The sequence below is a fragment of the Beta vulgaris genome, chromosome 3, assembly GCF_026745355.1.
Source record: "Beta vulgaris subsp. vulgaris cultivar EL10 chromosome 3, EL10.2, whole genome shotgun sequence".
NCBI lineage: Eukaryota > Viridiplantae > Streptophyta > Magnoliopsida > Caryophyllales > Amaranthaceae > Beta > Beta vulgaris.
Genome location: NC_079204.1, coordinates 34,001,950 through 34,021,351, shown reverse-complemented (window position 1 = coordinate 34,021,351; position 19,402 = coordinate 34,001,950). Strand labels below are relative to the sequence as shown.

The 19,402-nt window shown below is 37.4% G+C and overlaps 1 protein-coding gene across 1 annotated transcript; it reads left to right on the top strand.

Annotated features, from left to right (window-relative positions):
* Window positions 1-3,054: 3,054 nt before the first annotated feature.
* LOC104884663 (hypothetical protein) lies at window positions 3,055-17,607 on the top strand. Its single transcript, XM_010669349.4, has 6 exons — window positions 3,055-3,590; window positions 6,820-6,976; window positions 15,395-15,571; window positions 15,670-15,753; window positions 16,805-16,886; window positions 16,995-17,607. The coding sequence occupies exons 1-6, from the start codon at window positions 3,220-3,222 to the stop codon at window positions 17,423-17,425; spliced, it is 1,302 nt and encodes a 433-aa protein (XP_010667651.2). The 5' UTR covers window positions 3,055-3,219; the 3' UTR covers window positions 17,426-17,607.
* The last annotated feature ends 1,795 nt before the right edge of the window (window positions 17,608-19,402 follow it).

The following is a 19,402-nucleotide window of genomic DNA, read 5'->3' as shown; positions in this document are numbered from 1 at the left end:
TTAAACTTCAATCTTGACAAACAGTCTGCGCTGATGATATCGGTCGAACTCCCAGTATCAATCAAAATCGTTCTTACTCTGAGATTTGTAATTTTCATCTCCACAACCAAAGGGTCGTCATGGGGAGTTCTTATCTTCCCGCGATCCAACTCACTGACGAATACCTTATGGAAGGGGTCAGACTCTGCTTGATTGGTAAGCATGATCTGGCCGAGTTCCCTCAGGTAATTCTTATACCCCCGATTGGTTGTTCCTCCTACTGCAAAACCTCCAGATATGACAAGCACTACATCTTCGTCAGTACTGTCGCTTTCTTTCCTTCGGTTCTGATGGTCATCTTGTTCTGAAACTCTCTTCCTCCTTGGGGTAGATATGAATTCATCTTCCCCTTAGGAGCTAAATGTTTCAAAGCTCTCTTCAGATGTTTGCATTCATTTGTTTCATGACCATAATCTTTATGAAAGTGGCAATATTTGCTCTTATCCCTATTTCTAGGAAATTTTCATTTCAGCTGGTGCCTTTAATTCATGTTGATCTTTTATCTCCATAAGAATGGAGTATTGATCTTTGCTGAATTTTATAGGTTCCGCCGATGTTGCTGGTTCACTTCTTTTGCTTCTTTTGGATGAGTTTGTCATTGAAGTCAATGCCTAAGTTTCAGCTTTCTTTGGATTGTTCTTCTTTGGCTGAACTGCTTCTTCAGTTTTTTTTTTACTTCCGGATGCTTTGCCTCCGCACATACTTTTGTCGCGTGAATGAATGCTTCAGCCTCCCGGAGGACTTCGGCAAGAGTGGTGATCTTTTTCTTTACAAGATCAAATTTAAAGCTTCCTGGCCTTAGACCCCTTATGAAGGCTTCAAAGGCCACTCCGAAATTCAGATCTGTAATGCTTCTTGGTTAAATCTCTTCACAAAACTTCTTAAACCCTCCTTTGGTCCTTGGATGACCTTCCCCAAATGCATGCTAGTTTTATGTTCCTGTCGATTTGCTGCGAATTGACTAGTGAACAGAATACTAAGCTCTATGAAATTATTCACTGAGTTAGGAGGAAGGTTATTGAACCACTTTTGCGCTACTCCTTTCAAAGTAGCTAAAAAATTCTTACACCAAGTAAGCATCATGGACTGTCTGAACATACATCTGATACTTGTATGCTGATAGGTGATCGTCTGGATCAGTAGTTCCGTCAAAGGGTTCTATTATGGGTAGCTTAACCTTTGGGAACGGAGGAGACTCCATGATTCTGGCCGAGAAAGGGGTCGGCTAGTTAATCCTGAGTGCTCCCGCAGGTCCCTCAGTGGGTTTGTGCTTTCGAGGATATTCCTTTAACACAGGATTAGAAGAGGTGTTAACTAGGCTTGGACGCCTATACACTATTGCAATACAATTTTTTCTTGTCTTGGTTGGACAACAGATGGTCCTTGACTCCTTCCTGCCGTTTTGGATGGCACCCTTAATGAAGGATCTCTCATATACGATGTAGACCTTGAGGCTGAGCGTTGCAAGGTTGTTGCCTTCTTTGCTTCCAAATACTCCCTAGCATCTTTCTCCATCTTGTGACCATTAGGAGGTATATTGTCTCCTGGTCGGACCACCAACTTCCAATCCATTTTCCTCTGTGGCTCACTGACCACCGACTGCTTTTCTTTTGACACCCGCTTGGACACTTCCTGCCGAGGAGCCCTACTTGTCCCTGGAGGACCCTCCTGAGACTGTCCCCTAGGCGGGGCTACATTAGCTAGGTTCGGATTGACTTGGAAGAACATGTTGTTCTTGATTTGCTCCTCCATGACAGCAGTCATCTTGGTCTGAAAGTCATTTAAGACAGTTTCTAGATGGGCAGCCGTCATTGGACGCTCAGCGGTTTCTTGAATGATAGGCTCCCTACTTCGTCCAGAAAGGTTGACGAAAGTAGGGGGCCTATCTCCTCGGTGGCCTTTCATCACCCACCGTATCCTCCACTTGGATCTCAAAACTCCGGTGTCTAGCCACATTAGATGAGTGACAATCAGTCATTGTTGCGTCTCTCCCCCCCCCCCAGATGATGCCAAATGTTAAGTAGTGCTAAACTCGTAAATAAATACGATTATCCCTAACAATAGGTTCAATAATAAGAGGCTTGTGCAACAATGTCTGGATCCAAAGCCTGGACCTGAGCTCCACCTTCTGACCTGCAAAAAGGGACCCACCCTGGAGGTTTGGGTGGTATTTCCTCTTTCAAAGCTTAAGTCAGGTATCAGGAGTTAAAGGAAACTTTTAGATAGAGAAAGTAGACACACAGAGAGAGAGAGAGAATTTATGTCAGAATAACAGTACACTGCCCTAAAAACATACATTTTCCCTGATTTCAAGGACTATTTATAGTGTTTGAAGTGACTGTTGTACCTTGATGTCACCCTAATTTGAGAGCATCTGATTGGCTGAGCAATAGTTTTATGGTACGTGGCGATCATTGATCGGAGAGTACACATCATCCAATCTAAAAAGATGTCCTTTGTAAATGGTGGGCCTAAGTACAAATTGGGCCAGAAGGAGAGCTAGTACAACTCCTTTTATTCAGAAAGGTGTACATTAGGCCCTACACCCATCCGAGCCATGTACTTTTCTGCAACAATAAAGGGTCACGTGTAGGGGCGAGATAGAGCCACATGTCCCACTCATAGCCGTTGATTTTTAGGCTATAACAGTAAAGTTTCTTGTTTTTTGTAAAGTTTTCTCATTATAACGTGAATTAAGCAATTCTATTGATATCAGTTGACTTGTGATTGATTGTTATAATTGTATTCTCAACAATTTGACCTGTACAAACACGACTAAAACTTGTTTTCGGACGCTTGAACTCGAAAATGGATCGAGTTGTAAATGGACTGACTCAAATATGTCCGGCACTAGGCAATTCGATGATTCAAACGTGATCGACTCGTATGGACCAAGCTCATCCAGCACTTGACCCATGGCGTTGGCTGGCATAAACATGACCCGTCCGGATCGAATCCGGTTTGACGTGGGTCAACGCAAAACCCATTCGATAACCCGTTTTAACACCATTCGATACACAGATTGTCCACGCGCGAGTGCCGTTTGACCTCCTCGTCCGTGTCTCTCTCCCCCCCAATTACAGTTGGACGATCATCGACATTCCCTCTACCAAAACCAAAACCAAAACCAAAACCAAAATCAAAACCAAATCTATCATCGCTTCTAAGTTCTAAGTTCCAATGGAGGGCGGAAACGGCCTCAATCTAACAGAGTTCCTAAAGCAACCTGCAATCATGGAAACATTCGTCGACATCTTGCTCTGCACAGTCCCAATATGGTTGGCCGTTTCGATTGGGTTGGTGATCGGCTGGTCATGGCGACCTCGTTGGACTGGTCTAATATTTCTTGGCCTTCAAAGCAAACTCAGTTTCTTCTGGCCTGCTCCACCCGGTTTCGGTGCTCGTCGTTTGTGGCTCGCTTTTACTGCTCTTTCTGCCTTCACTGCTCTTCCAACTATCTGGCCGTCTTTAATGGGCCATACCAAACAACCGCATTCCTCTTCACAATCATCATCATCGCTGCCTCAGTTAGGAACCGACGATTTTTCTGAGTAAGTTTGTGTGTGTGTTTTTTAACTTTTGATTTTATCTGATTTATTGGTGGGTCTTGTTGATTCAAATTTTTATGTTTTGCCGAAATTCATTGTTGTTTTTGTCCAACAAAGAAAAATTGCCTGAATCAGAACAGTTCGGGAAAACACTTTTTGTTCAGAATAATTTTTGATGGTAATACACAGCAGAAAATTAATACTTCATCCGTTTCAAAATAGATGATACATTGTTATTAAAACGGACTCCTAGGCAAAATTTCCTAAGCATGTTTAAGTAGTATAAAGTTAGGTAGATTAATTGTAGTGGTCCCCATGTGAAAATGAGGGAAAAAGAAAAAGTTGGGGACCACATGTAAATGGCCCGCCAGGTTTGGGGAAGTGACTGAGGGTCTTCAAAGCTCCGGGATTATTGTTTGAATTCCGGTGGGTTTCTTCCAGAATCCGAGTTTGATAGGGCCTCACAGCGGGATCCCCAAGGGCTTAATTTATCACAGTTTTTGTAAATGTCGGAGTTAAATTGTTTAGGAAGGTCGTAGACAAAGAATTTCCCGAAGATGCAAATTGAATTGGGGGTGGAATTAGGGTTTGAGGAATTGGAGATTGAGAAAGGTGTTATAGAAGAGGATAGAGAAGGTGGATTGTGGCGAGAGAAGGAGAGGAGGAGTTGAAGAAAGAGGATAAAGAAGAAGAGACATGTGCGTGGGTGGAGGAGAGAGAAAGTGAAAGGTTTAGTGAAATCTGGAGAAGATGATGATGGTGATAGTAATTTGGGTGGGGTTTTGGGTTTTTTTATGAGGTGGTCTGGGGAAGATGATGATGTTGAAGGAAGCATGAGAGAAGAGAGAGAATGATGTCGGTAAAAATGGCGGATTCCAGTCTGGGGAAGATGATGATGTTGATGGAAGCATGAGAGAAGAGAGAGAATGATGTTGGTAAAAATGGCGGATTCCGGTCTGGGGAAGATGATGATGTTGAAGGAAGCATGGAGGAGAGAGAAAAAGAGGAAGTGTGGGGAAAGACTAAAGAGTGTGAGTGGAGAGGTTAGGATTAATCAGATTATTAGAAGTAGATTAATGTACCTAAAACAAGTTAGTAAGGGTAAAATGGTAAAAGTGTAAGGCAAAAGTTACTAAATAAGGAAAAAAACAATGTTGCATCTATTTTGAAACACCCATAAATAGACAATGTAGCATCTATTTTGAAACGGAGGAAGTAGTATATTTATTAAAAACAAGTAGTTTGTACTTTTCAAACCTAATTATTGGTTTATTATCGCATTTGATGTTTTTGTTCTAATACACAGTTATTAATTAATTGTAGAACTTTTATTTACTAAAAGTACTACTTTTATTTTTTATTTAGAAAAGTGCTTAATTTTTTATAATCTGAACAAAAAAAGTATTGAACGATTTTGAATTGGGCAAAGCCCGTCGAATGAATCTGTTAATTTAGTAAAAAAATGTTCTTGAAGATCGTGTTGAATGATGTTGTGTTTGATTACCATTGCTAGAAGTTAGAGTCTATGCTTTGTGGGTAGAACTGCGGAAAGGTCGGTCGGGGTGGGTTCAAATTTGTTAGTTTTGAGTTGCTGTCCAGGTCTAATGGATCTAAGGGTTAAACGAAATTAAGACGCCCTTTGTATGTTTGTTGTTGAGGGCAATACCAATATATGAGTATTTTACTTAACAAAATAGCATTCATTATAGGAAAAATTGATGCCAACAACTTTTGTATTATTCCATAGCATTCATTATGGGTTTCTCGTGTCCCTTAAAAAACGTGGAAATCAAGAGGGGTCAGCAAGAATTCGACTGTTCTAATTGTTGAAAGTCAGCTGCATTCTTATCTGCTAGATTACACGAATTATTTTTGAGTTTTTTTTTCATAATCAAAGCCCTCCAAGAAGGGAATAGTGATAAAGGATCATTTTCTTTATTTCTTACATAAACACTACTTGGTTGGTTTTTTAAAATTTTGGGTTTGGCTGGTTTAGCTGTTGGCACTTGCATTTGGAAGGGGCTGTCTGAATTCAAAATGGGATGTTTTGTATGTAAATATCATGCTTGCCACTCTGGAGCATACTTTTGCCTGGAAGTTTTTTTGCTAGTCACGTGGAACGATGCTGGCAGGACTCAGTTGCATCAACACGTTAGTTTTTATAGCATCATGTTTAACAGTTTGTGCAGCCACAAGATATCTAGTCACAGGGAAGTACCTTCTTACAATATTACTCATTATGGTGGCTCAAATCATTTCCAGTTTGTTAGACCTTGTGGTTGGCATATTTTCTTCCTCAGAAGTCGAATCTTAAATTTCACATGATGAGATATTTGCCTACCCTACAACTTGCATGGTTGAGGCATCCCACTGTTAAGTTGAGATTCTGATTTGAATAATGACTTCCTGTGCATTTAATTTTGTTGCAAAGTGAACATCTGGCAGCTTTTAATTGAATGTGCTACAAAGCGTAGGAGAGGAACAACCCAATTCTTGCCAAACCACCCTGATTGATGACTTGCTGTTGAGGGTCTTATTTATTTACTCGTCTTTTGCTTTGTTCTATATCCGAGTCTATTATGACATGGTATCTTGTAGCCTTGTAGGAGGATATAGAGGAGAGTCGTATTGTGGTTAACTGCTTCCTATGTGTATATGAGATGCAAAGAATGAAAGAATCTTCTATTGCAGTATGAGTATAGGAGGCTAGGAGTTGTCTCTATATATAACTACTAAACGGCAATTCTTTCTACTCTGGTGCTGGCTTTATGAATTTGGACAGAGAGAAAGATGTAAAAATTGTGCCATTTGAGGTGATGCAAAGGTCTTCAAACTCTGGTAATCTAGCTCTGCTGCAGCTTCTCTTTTTTAAGAAGCAAAGTTGTAGGAAACCCTCCTCAATTATCTATTGATGTACAAAATTCCTGCTCAATGTCATATTGCTGCAATTTTGTTATGAATCAAGCAAATGGGTCTGTGCTGTTCTTGGTTCTGTGTGTTATGTAGATTCGAACTTGGATGTTCATCTTCCTTGATGTATATTTGTTTGTAATTGTGGCTAGGCTGAACTTGCTGGAACTGCGGCTTTGGATTTGAAATGTTAGATGATAAAAGTACCATGTGAAAGTGTTTTTTAACGTCTAATTTAACATCTAAAAGTCAACCTTGTTGCTTCTGATGAGTGTCTTAATTGGATGTTTATCTATAACATACATATTGGCTTAATTTGCAGTTGCCAAGCTTCAGAGGCTGAACATGATGTTACTGAAAATGACTTAGAACATCTCTTGCATATTCTTGAGGGAAAGGACGGAGAATTCTCTTGGCAAAGCATGATGGAACGCACGACTTCAAATATGTCATACCAAGCATGGCGTCATGACCCTGAGGTAGATCTTTTTTTCAAGAACTATTAATTGATGACATCTCTAGTAGAAGGGAACCTTTCCCAATATAATTTACTATATTTCGAGTTTCCATAACTTGGATAGCATAGAAGAAGAGATTCATAAACTATCAGCTACTTCAGAGGATGAGAAAGTTGTTTAAAGAAGAACTATAATGTTAGTAAGAACCATAATATCCTGAAAAGGTACCTTCCTAAGTTATCTTCCTTTGCCTGGATGGAAGAAAGAAAACCAACACCATCTATTTTAAACTTGAAAAGAATTAGGAGCTCAACAAATTGAGTCCACCATGAGCCTATATTTTTGGTATGATTATTAAGATCTAGGCCTCTAGTTGAAAGTGCTCAAATGCGAAATCCATGGGTTCATGTCCACAATACTAAATATAAAATGTTCATTAATCAAGGGTTCATTAATCTTCATTCTCTTGTTAAATTATTTATCGTAGTTATGGTAATTTTTTTCCTTAAGTTCTTTCACTTTATCTACTATTTGTTAAGTTGTTTGAGTAGAACCCCGTATTCTTTCCTCCATAACAATCTATGCAATTTAACGGGCTTTTGAAGTGGTGGTTCGATGTTAGCTTGCTTATTGTGTCTTAGGCTCAGCTCATTCAATTCCTTTTGTGGCTCACTACGATTTGTTGTTCGCTGAGCTGTGAAAGATATTAGTGTGAGAGAGGGGAGAAGACATGAGTAAATAGTAGAGGAAATGAGAGACACTAAAGGTTATTATGTGGAGCTCATTCAAGAAAGTGTAATAAGATCTACAAGCAAAAAGAAATTCCTAATAGATCATCAAAATTTTGTGTTAAAAGCAACATAGACATGACATCTTCAATTTCTTTTTGCTTGTAGATCTTTCCTATATAATTTTCAATGGTCTTTACATATACCTTTGTCTTGCTTAGCCGTTTTTAGTATGGAAAGCCAAAGTCCTGTAAAGGGATAAGATTTCTGGGAAATTCCTAATAGAATAAAAGCACGGTACTAAAAAAAGAGAAAAATAAGATAGAGAAGAGGAAGGTTTGTATTGATAAGAAGATGAAAGATAACAAAAATGGTGAGCATTCGAGAGGCTCCCAACTCTCCCAAGTCCACTACTTCTCACATTCACCGATGATTCCCCCCTTCACTCCGTCCCATCTTTCTTTAGAATGAGGAAAGCTCGCACAACACATGTACGCTGTACGCATGCTCTCCCTCACATAACCCTTCTCAATTAGCTCCATTATTTAACGTTGCAATTATCTAGATGCTACGGGTTCACACCTATAAGCAGGCTTGTTTGGCAAAGGAGCTTCAGGAACCAAGTTTATAGAATGTTCAATCCCCCTCAAAGGTAGTAGCCCTTGTGGTGATTCCTCCTCAAAAACATCTCCGTATTCCCTCATCAAGGCTTCTAGTCTTTCGTTACTAGGTATCTTATTGCTCGTAGCTGCATGTCTCACAAACAAAGCATAGCCATAGCCTTGTAACTCCACTTCTTTCTCAAACTCCTTGGATGAAAGGAAGCGATTAGTCTTCTTTGCTACTTCCTTTGGCGCCACTGGACTAGGAGCCAAAGGATGCAACCATACTCTCTTTGTACTAACCATCACAAAATAGACATTGAAGTCCCCTTCATGGATCACCTTCCTATCATACTGCCATGGCCTCCCAAGCAAGAGATGTCACACACTCATAGGTAACATATCACACCCTAACTCATCCCTATAACTCCCGATGGAAAATGCAATCAAAGCTTGCTTCTTTACTCTCATTCCAGTGCTATCATCCAACAAACTAAGCTTGTATGGCTTTGGGTTATCTCTCATAGCCAAATTAAGCTTTGACACTACATCAGACGACACTTCATTCGTACATGATCCACTATCAATGATAAATTTTATGTATTCTCGCTCACTTTACACCTGGTATGAAACAGGTTCTCTCTTTGCTCCTTGTTAGGAGTGTGATCTACATGAACTACACGTCTAACTACCCTTCTTAGCTTCAAATCATCCTCATCAAAGGCGTCTTCTTCCTCCTCATCTAATCTATTATATGCATCTCCTCAGAACAAACTCATAAGTTCCTCTTCTTCATGCAATGACAAGTATTGCTTCATCGTGAGAGCCTTCCTTGTAGCACAATTACTAGCTATGTGCCCACGTCCTTGGCACTTGAAACACTTTCTCATCTCTTCAAACTTCTCCTTTGGCACAAAAACTTTCGACTTTCCCCCTTTTTCTCCTCCTTGGATGTACTTTCCTTTCCTCCATCAACACCCTTTGAATAAGAATGAAAGGAAGAAGAAGGTTTCGAGGTGTTTGTTCCAAACTTGCTTCCATAAGAGAACTTAGGCTTGTTCGCTTTCTCATGATCCTCGAATCTCGATGCCAACTTCGTCACATCATGAAAGTTGCTGTATGTGGAAACCTCTACCTTCGTTGCAATCAGACGACCCTTTGATGTACCTAGCAATCTTTATAGGCTCCTCCTCCAAGTCACGTACAAGGCACAACTTGTCGAATTCCATGTTATACTCATGCACACTAAGCGTGTCCTGACTCAAAGTTGTGAGTTTTGGGTATTGCTTTTGCTCATAGTCACTTGGCAAAAACTTCTCTTTTAGTTTCTCCTCAACCTCACAAACTACTAAGCTTCTCCGTGCCCTTCTTAGCACGCTTAACCTTCAATCTTTCGAGCCATATATCAACATACTTGGTGAGTTGAATTGAAGCTATCTTAAACCTCTTTTTTATCGTCGAATCCCCTATAGTCACATACCTTCTCCATTGTCTAATCCACTCCAACAACTCGTCAGGGCTAATCACCACTATAATCCTCCAATTTCAAGCCACGATCATCATTGTAGGAGGTTTTGTTTGGTCTTTCTCCACGTTCTTCCTCATCCGAATGTGCTCCCATGAAAGATGCACTATTTGGATCTAGTTTCTTTTGGAGAACTCAGGCTATTGCATCCATCCTCCTTTCTAGCCTATTCATGTTGCTAGTGAGACTAATGGAAGTCTCATTGTGCCCTATTTGGGAATCAAACTGGAACTTAGTAAGTTCTTGCATAGCCTTTGCTAGTTTCTCCACTTCGACTCCGTAACCACGCCATGTATCTTCAAGATGAGTCTATAACAGTCTCTTCTCACGCCTTGCATTCAAAAGATTGAATCTTGGAAGGAATTGATCAAATCTTGAAAGAAAAGAATGAATCTTGATGTTTCACTGCCACATATCTTGTATAGAATAGAAGAATCCTTTCTATTCTCACCCCACTGGAAAATCTGATACCACTTAATATGATTACTAAGCCAATTAAGCCTAATAATTAAGGTTGCACGCCAATCTTGGATGTTCTTCAATCTAAGAATCACTCTCACTCGAGCAAGAAAGCTAAAGAAGGATATTTCTTGATTTAAAGATCGCCACTGAACTCTAAATAAGAATCTAAACACTCTTTAACACCACTCCTGGAATCAAGATGCTTAACACTAAACACTCATCACTCCTGAAAAGTATTCAATGGTTCGACAATGTTTAAGCAAGAATGCATAAACAATAATTAAGATTCAATGTTTTAACAAAATTTACTATCATAAAACGTTTGAAAAAGCCTTAAATAGGCGTTATAACACTCTTACTTGAACTAGGAAATGAAAACAAACAAGATAACTACAAGAAGAAAGGATAAACATATAACAACTCACCAACTTGCACGCCCAGTTAGAACATTCCTCTAACCTTGGGCCGCAAGCATACAAACACACACCCTTTCCATATCTTTCTCTTTGCTTAAACAAGACTCCTAATGGTGCTTAAAGTAAGAAAAACCTCTTCGAAGTAGAAGAGTAATAACTTACAAGCAAAAGCATTCTAAAGCAAATGAAATACATATGATTCCTAACAGAATTAGAAATCTATGTAACTAACAAGTCTTAATGAGCATAGGACTCATTTCTTCGAGCCTTTCTTCCATTTTAATTCTTCTTCATCCACGAGCCATGTTAGCAAAGTTACTAACACTTGATTTCTTGCCTTAAGCTTGAACCCTATATGTTCAATAACCAATTCAATTTACCTTTGCATACGCATCTGATACACATGCGACAAGGCCACTCAAAATATTGAAATTAGATGATCGTTTCAATTATTGGATTTGGATCATCTTACAATTGATTTGCTCTTAAGCCCGAGTTTGCTACATGCCTTACATAGTTACATGGGTTGTTCATTAAAAACAATTTGGAGCTGTTGCTAGGCGTGCATATGATTGGGTATGGGTGTGTTCATGTAGTCATCCCATATGCAGTTTGGGCCATATGTTTTATGGTTTTGTTTATTTAAGCTTGTAATAAACCTTGAGATTACTCCTAAAGTGTGATTTGGCGTGTGTTTATCTACTGATTAGGCGTGTAATTAGCTTCCTAATTAGGTCATCTTTTGCTGCTTGTAACATCCTTGTAACAGCTCATTGATGATACTAATAATGGGGCGTGAATCAAGGAGCTTCTCATGCTCCAAAACCATTTTGATTGGACAGTTTTTAGGCTTGGTTTGTGAAGTCTCTTGTTTGGTTCTCCTATTCTTATATGTAGAGAACTTAATACAATGAAAAGATCAGATTTGAAGTTGAATGATAAAATTGTTTCTTTATGAAACTTTCTTTTAAGTGTCTCAAAAACCCCCTATTACAACTTGATTGTGTCTTGGTTGTTTAGAATTGATAGACTAAATTGAGTGTCTTGTTTAGTTGTATCAAGATCCTATTGTTCTTTGAGTGTGTCCTGAGAGCTACGGTTAAATTTTCAGTTTTTCTTTATCCGTTCTAATTCAACAAGAAGAGCCAAATCTTTACAACAAATTCAACCTAAATTAAATGAGGAAGTGATGGTTGCATTTACATCATCATCTGTTTTTTTAACACAGGTTGCATATGCAACTAAAATGCATGTTTCTATAAGCATAAAAAGAAGAAATATGATAACACCTTGGAAAGAATTAGGTGAAGCAAATTAAACTCAGAGTCTAAACTCAAAACACAACCCAATTAGATTGATAAAAACCAAACAAGTGAATTTCCCAAAGTCCCAATCATATGGAGTAACAAAATATAAGAGGATCCAATCCAACGCATTTCATTAATAGGATGTGACCGATTACCAACGAGAAAACTTACTTGTTACAAACAACATTATGTTGTGTCAAAACCAGGGAAAAAAAACGCGGTCGCGGTCGCGTTCTCGGTAACGGTCGCGTTTTCGCGGGAACGGCCCGTAACGGCCAAACAGAACGTTTCGCGGTCGTCACGGCGTGAATTTTGTGAAAAAATTCACATAAGCAGCGTTTTAACTTTGTTTTGTTATCAATACAACATTTGGGGTACTTTTAATGGAAATTACTCATGTGTTTTTTGGGTGCAATAGTAAAGGTGTGACAGAGTGTGGGAATAAAAAGAAAAAGAGAACAAAAATAGGGGACAAAAAAGAAAAAGGGAATAAAAAATAAAAAAAGGAAGAAAAGAAGACACAGAAGTGGAGAACGAGCGAGATATTTTATCTCAGTTCTCACGTGACTAGCAGTCACAAAATAAAATGAAAAAGAGAAGAAAAAAGAAGAGAGAGAAAAGAAGAAGAATCATCAGATCCATAAAAGAGAAGTAACCTGCTTCAACAACGGCCGGCGTTTACCGGCGGCTACGATGCCAGAAGCATCTAAAGGTATATCGCCGGCATTTTCTGTCGTGACCGGCGAAGCAGGGGCCACTATTTTCCTCCCATACGCATATTAGGGTTTGTTTAAAAATTAGGGTTTGTTTAAAAATTAGGGTTTCCATTTTAGACTCCAATTTGAAGTAATTAAATGAAATTACTTGAGGGTTTTGTGTCGAATTAGAGCATGAAGAAGCCTGGTAAGATTTAATTCGAGAAATTTTAGTCCGATTTATGCTTTTGTTCTCCTTTTTCCTTCTTTGCCTCGCGTTTTAACACAAAGCGGCCAAAAAACCGTTCTAGAACGCCGCAAATCCGTTACATAACGGCAGAACGGCCGAGTTTGGTGTGAATTTCCTTCCATCGTTCTAGAACGGGTTTTCTCGGAACGGCAACTCTCAAACCCGTTACAAAGCGCCCGTTCTAGAACGGAACGGCCGAGTTTTTCTTCCCTGGTCAAAACATACAAATCTTGACTAATCTGGCTAACAACGAACTTGGAATTCGATATACTACCTCCGTTTTCTATTATTTGCAACGATTAGACATTTTCCCTCTCTACTTTATGTCAAATCGTTGCATATAATAAAAAACGGAGGTAGTACTTGAATAATTGAAAAATGAGATTATTAGAAATAATAACATTTTCAAAGTTAAGGATGATCCCAAAAGCATTTCATCATGATCACCTTTGTAAGCCGACTTGGTTGTTCAGCATTAGTAATGCTTGTCTACTTGATGAGCTATTAGTGGTTCATCCTTAAGACCTTTGAGTCATAAGGGAGCAAGTAAAAAGGAAACAAAGGAGGATCCGAGAGATAAACTTAGGAGTTAAGAGTTTAGATATAGGGTTTTGTGAATTTATCAAAAACAATACATTAATATAGGTGATTTGTCACCTTATTTACATGATGATGAATATGCTCACTTGAGGACAATTGCTTTCGAAGAAGGGGAGGAGTAGATGATGATCAAGTTGCTTAATTAGTAGCTCTTGGTTCTAAAGTTCCTCAATTAGAGTTAGATGGAATTCATGGCTCTTTGGTTGGTTTCTTTGCTACAAAGGTGTGCGTGTGCATGGTGACTAATTTAGGGCAAGAAGCAACATAGGTGGTGCATGGTAGCATTCCTAGTTATGTTAGGAATGAATGTGGCGTGCCATGAGCATGCTTAGTTGAGTTCTAGTCTTGTTAGAACTCTTCATATCTTTAATAGCTTTGTGTGTGTGATATTTATCTTGTTTTAGAGTTTGATAGTAGTATGACTAAGGGAGTTGTCCTAAGCATGTTAGGAGTTGTTATTACATTTACATAGTTAAGTTGTACGTTGTTTCATTTAGTTAATGATAATTTGAGTTTGAGCTTTTCGTTTAACCTAGATGTTAATCAATCTCTTGAAGTTGGTGGCTTTGCCTTTATGCTTCTAAACCCTTAAACTATATTGTGGTGCTTTGCTTTATCAATTGGTTTAAGTACTATCTTTCGTTTTGTTACTATTTCAATCAAGTTTTCCGCACAAGTATTTGATCTTACAAGATTAAATACATCATGTCCTAAGCTTAGTAGGATTATTAGTAGCCGAGTAGTATATATAACTTTGTTTTTGTTGATGAATAATATAGTGAGTTTAATTACTTGAGTGGGTAAACACAAATCCTTGTATTTGCTGGCGGCTTATTCGAACCTTTGTATTAATTGGTAGTAATTTGCTTTATCAAATTGATCTAAGTTTATCTTGGTTACTTGTTACGTTGAGTAGTGAGTGTTCGGATCAATTCTCACGGTTTTTGCAAACTAGTTTCTGATCTCTAAAATTAAATACATCACTCTCTTGTCTTGGTGCCTTCAATTAAGTTTCCCTTCAATCTTATCTACTGAATTCTGTTGGAAATCTTGCTGAATTAGAATGAGTTCAAGTTCCGTCGCTTAGAAAGATAAAATGCCAGAAAGGCTTTACAAATTTATCTCATTAACTATCTACAGATTTACCATTTTGAAATTGTGTAAGTTGGTAAGGAGAAAATACTATATGTAAATTAATAATTATCTAAAAGCTGGCCTTTTCATGTTTAAGTTATCTAGGAACTATTGTATGGTAGTAAATTTTTGAATACCTTCTGAAATTTGGGAAATTTTCACTGTTATATCCAAAATTTACACCATCACATTCCTTGAGCTATAGGTTCATTCATGCACCAACGAAGGGCAGATGAGTAACTCCTTGAATTTTTTTTGAAAAAAAGGAACTTGAAATTTTGATGCAAATGACCTCTACCCTAACAAAAATTAATGGGTTTCTTTGTTTCTAAGTTCACGAACTTTCAAATGAACAGCCCTCCCTGCTGTAACGATTCAACAACCTTACTTATATTCTACTTTCCATGACATATATGTTTGACTCTGTGAGGTTGATTTTAACCACTGTAAACTAATTTAAGGATAAGTGCGAAAGAGATAGAACCCAAACAGAAGAGCATGATGTTGATCCTAACTCACCTTAAACTAATAAGTGCGAAAGAGATAGAACCCAAGCAGAAGAGCATGAGACTTTGAGTTGAATAAGAAACACTTCCTCTTGATAAAAGTTTTGGTGATACGAAGCTTATATCAACAGTCATTTCTGATTTTTAACCCTTTGATGCTCGAACATTGTAAAATTTGTGATGTCAAAAATGTGAAAGTGTTGATGTTCATCAGAATGGCCCAACTATATATCGCAGTCGAACGGTGTTTGAAGATACAACTGCTGAGCTGGTGAGAGATTTTTTTTGGGATGATGAATTTCGTCCAAAATGGGATCCTATGCTCACATATTTCAATATATTGGAGGATTGTTCAGATACTGGAAGAATGATCGTCCACTGGATCAAAAAGGTGTGTTTACCTTTTTTTCTTTTTGGTTTATTATTTTATTGCCGAGATCTGCCGCCTCCGTAGAGTCTAAACTTTCCAGTTATGTCTTATATGCGCAGTTCCCCTTTTTCTGTAGTGACCGAGAATATATTATTGCTCGAAGAATATGGGAGGCTGGAAGAACATATTACTGCATCACGAAGGTATGATATATTGAATTTACTTTTTAACTAATAACATAGTATTGCATAGTATATAGTAGAATAAAGGCCTTCAGAAGTCTTAATGTGTTCTCTTCACCCATCTTATCTCAGTTGAATTTATTAGACCTTATTCGACTTGATCACCCTAATTTCACTTTATATTTTAACCGTATTAGACCTGATCAAACCTAAAACTTATTTTTAAGGTGAAGAGAACCCGATAGCTACATCGAAAATGATTTGTGTTAATCCAAAGAGATGCTAACCAATATTCAAAATATGGACTTCGTTTTCCTTTATTCTTATTGTCGAGAGGTAAGCTAAGCTCCCAAGGCGTGCGTTGCTTCCTTTAGTCAGTACTGGTCCCCATTTATCCCAATCTGGCTTTTCATTAGTGCATAGTCCGCTAAGGAGAGGTCTTCCCCAAGGAATATAATGGATATATCGTCCAAGTCGAAGGACTTCATTTTGTCACTTGAAACGTGTACTAATTAATACTCTTGAGACTACAAACTTGTAATTAGTGGAAGTAGGGGTCAATCCCACGAACATAAATGTACTTTTAAAATTGGTTTCTCCTTTATCAACAAGCTGTATGTCAGTTAATAGGTATCTAAGGGAGTCATTCTCTTGGATTTACTCTCAAAAAGGAAAATAAAATTTATAAGAAAAGGTTGTTTGGATTTCAGTGATTTCCCCATGAGAGCATAATATTTCTAAAGTTGTCTACTTGTGTAGGGTTGATGATATCTTGTATATTTAGTCCATATCTGTTCAATGCTCTGGTGCGTTAAATTTTAAGGTAATTCACATACAGACCTCTATAGCCTCAGCATAGTGGGGATACTTATTTGCGAGTTATGTTGAAAGAGAACAAAATCACATTGGAAGAATTCCTAATTTGTTGCAACCTTTCGGTTCACCTTATTATCCTTTGTGTTATCTTATATGGCCGGATCGATAATACTTGAATCACTAAATGCAACTACAATATCCTGTCAAGTAATCGAGTTCAATCAATGATATCAGCTTGCTCGATGCAACTTTATAGGGAATCCCATATTCGAGTTTGCCCAAGCGTGATAAGCCAAGGCGTGTAGAGCGTTATTTTTCTAGCTGGGTGATAAAGCCTGGTGAGTACGGCCAACTTTACTCATAACTACATTCTTGTACAGTCTTTGCTGATATTATTGCTAGTATCTCATCCAGATATACTGATAGTTTTACTGGTAAAATTGCAGCAAACTCTCTAAAAGGAGATGGACATATGACAGCCTCTGAAGTAAATCTTGTTCATTATGAGGACATGGGTATCCCTAAAGATGTGGCAAAATTAGGTGTCAGGCATGGAATGTGGGGAACTGTTAAGAAATTACATGCTGGCATGAGAGCCTACCAAAATGCTCGGAATGTTGACATAACCCTTTCTAGGTGTGCTCTAATGGCAAGTATGACTACAATAATTCCCTTCGACGAGAATACCGTTTCCGAGGGTGCATCTGATGAAAACGAGCAAAGTCAAACTTTACATCCTCATTCGTGTAGAGAGCGAGGCATACACTGGAAATTGATTATTTTAGGAGGAACTGTAGCAGTTCTTTGTGGACTTCACTCAGGGGTCATACGGAAAGCGTTGATGGTTGGAGCTCGGAGAAAAGTCCTGTTGAGCTGAGACATATAAGTGGGAGCTATTCGGAACTTATATTTATACTAGTTTTGAAGCCCATGTGTTGCACGGATTCTTGTTTATATTATTTTTTTGCAAATTTTTTGTTAACATTGTTCATTTCGTGTTGCTGTAAAATAAGATTTTTCACACCATTTTATTTACATACTTCCTATGTTCTTTTTCTATTGCAATAATCATCACTTTGGGTAGTTTTATCTATATGGACCACTCCACTCTTAGTAAAAACTGTAATTGACAATATTGCTTTTACTTTATGTTAATAAAATCATGATTAGTTAGTCATCAAATTGCCTCATAAAGTTGCTTTTACTTTATTATGTTAAGGATTTACTTATTACCTACACTTGTTAATTAAAGGGGTACCTCTATGCTAAACTACCCATTTTTTCATTTCCTTAAAAACCATGTCCAAACCCATTGTTGCAGTTTATTTGTCATTATACTCTTATTTCTAGATTTTTTGTTGCGATATATAAATTATATATTTTTTAGGAAAATTTGCACAAAACCACCTTAAGTTTTCACTTATTTAGAAATTCCCACCTTTATGTTTTTTTTTTCCTAAATTTCCACCTAAACTTTACAAAACCTTTATAAACTCCCACCACTTAACAGGTTTTGCCAAACTCCATTAGTAGTGGGACCCACATCGGTTATTTCTTTTGTTTTTCCCTCCAAACAACTCACTTCCCTCACTCATCTCTCCAAAAATGATGTCGTCTTCCTCTTCCCACACTTAAGTTCTCCCCTTTTTTTTCCATTCTCTCTTTTCATTCATCTCTCTTGAAATTTGGGTAAATTTTTGGGTTCCAGACAACATTTTTGTAGAGATGAATGAGGGAAGTGAGTTGCTTGGAGGGAAAAACAAAGAAATAACTGATGTGGGTCCCACCACTAACGGAGTTGGCAAAATCCGTTAAGTGGTGGGAGTTTATAAAGATTTTGTAAAGTTTAGGTGGAAATTTAGGGGAAAAAAACATAAAGGTGGAAGTTTCTAAATAAGTGAAAACTTAAGGTGGTTTTGTGCAAATGTTCCTATTTTTTAATATTAAACTAAATATTGTAGCTAAATCTATTATTAAATAGTATCCCGATAATTAGTATGACTAACGTAGATTACACAATTTTAACATGAAGAACACCCCAATGATACTTGAAGAATGTAGAGGGTACTTATTTAATAGATGCATGATAGAAAAATTATAGAAAACATGAGTGTGAGCCACAACTTCAACTTTAATTTTAATAGCACATAAATACTAACGCATATAGAATGGATGATGGAAAAGTGAAAAAAAGATCATAATGACGGTATCACAAAAATAATTAATTAAATATAAAACTAAACTCTACTAATACTCAAAAATATTGTTTAAGAAAAAAATATACCTCTTCATCCATCACGACGATGTCAAGATTTATCAAACTTTATCCTTTTTTTATGATTTGTGACCTCAAATAGTCTAGAAACGCGAATCTTGATTTTCCAATTAGTTTAGTAGAATCAAGTTCATGGAGAAAAGAATATGATTTGGCATATAGATATATGTGAAAAACAAACATGAATAATTATGTATACAATAAATATTCTATGAATAAAATAATTAGTGAATTGCATAATACCTTTGTAATGTCGTTGACAAGCTTTCATTTCATTCATGTAATGCCCACCATGGTATGCTATAGGTTAAAAGTTATAAATATGTATTTTTATCTTTATAGAACTCAACTTTTGAAAGTATGATTTTCAAAGATATAATTGATATTTTCCCACATATAATACGCTATTTTTATAGTTATTTTTTTACATCCAAAAAAAGAAATTTCCATAAGTTGTAAACTATATTGTATTTGAAACTTATTTCAAAACATATTTCAAGCAATCTTCAATTGTACAAAAATTATTATAATATTGCGAATTTGTAAGAAAATTTATATTCAATTTACATAGTATAAAAA

Bases quoted from the DNA above. Each gene is read 5' to 3' on its own strand.
- LOC104884663 (XM_010669349.4), top strand. From the start codon at position 3,220: ATGGAGGGCGGAAACGGCCTCAATCTAACAGAGTTCCTAAAGCAACCT. The intron at 6,977-15,394 runs GTAGATCTTTTT...GATGTTCATCAG, and splicing joins CATGGCGTCATGACCCTGAG to AATGGCCCAACTATATATCG. The intron at 15,572-15,669 runs GTGTGTTTACCT...TTATATGCGCAG, and splicing joins TCGTCCACTGGATCAAAAAG to TTCCCCTTTTTCTGTAGTGA.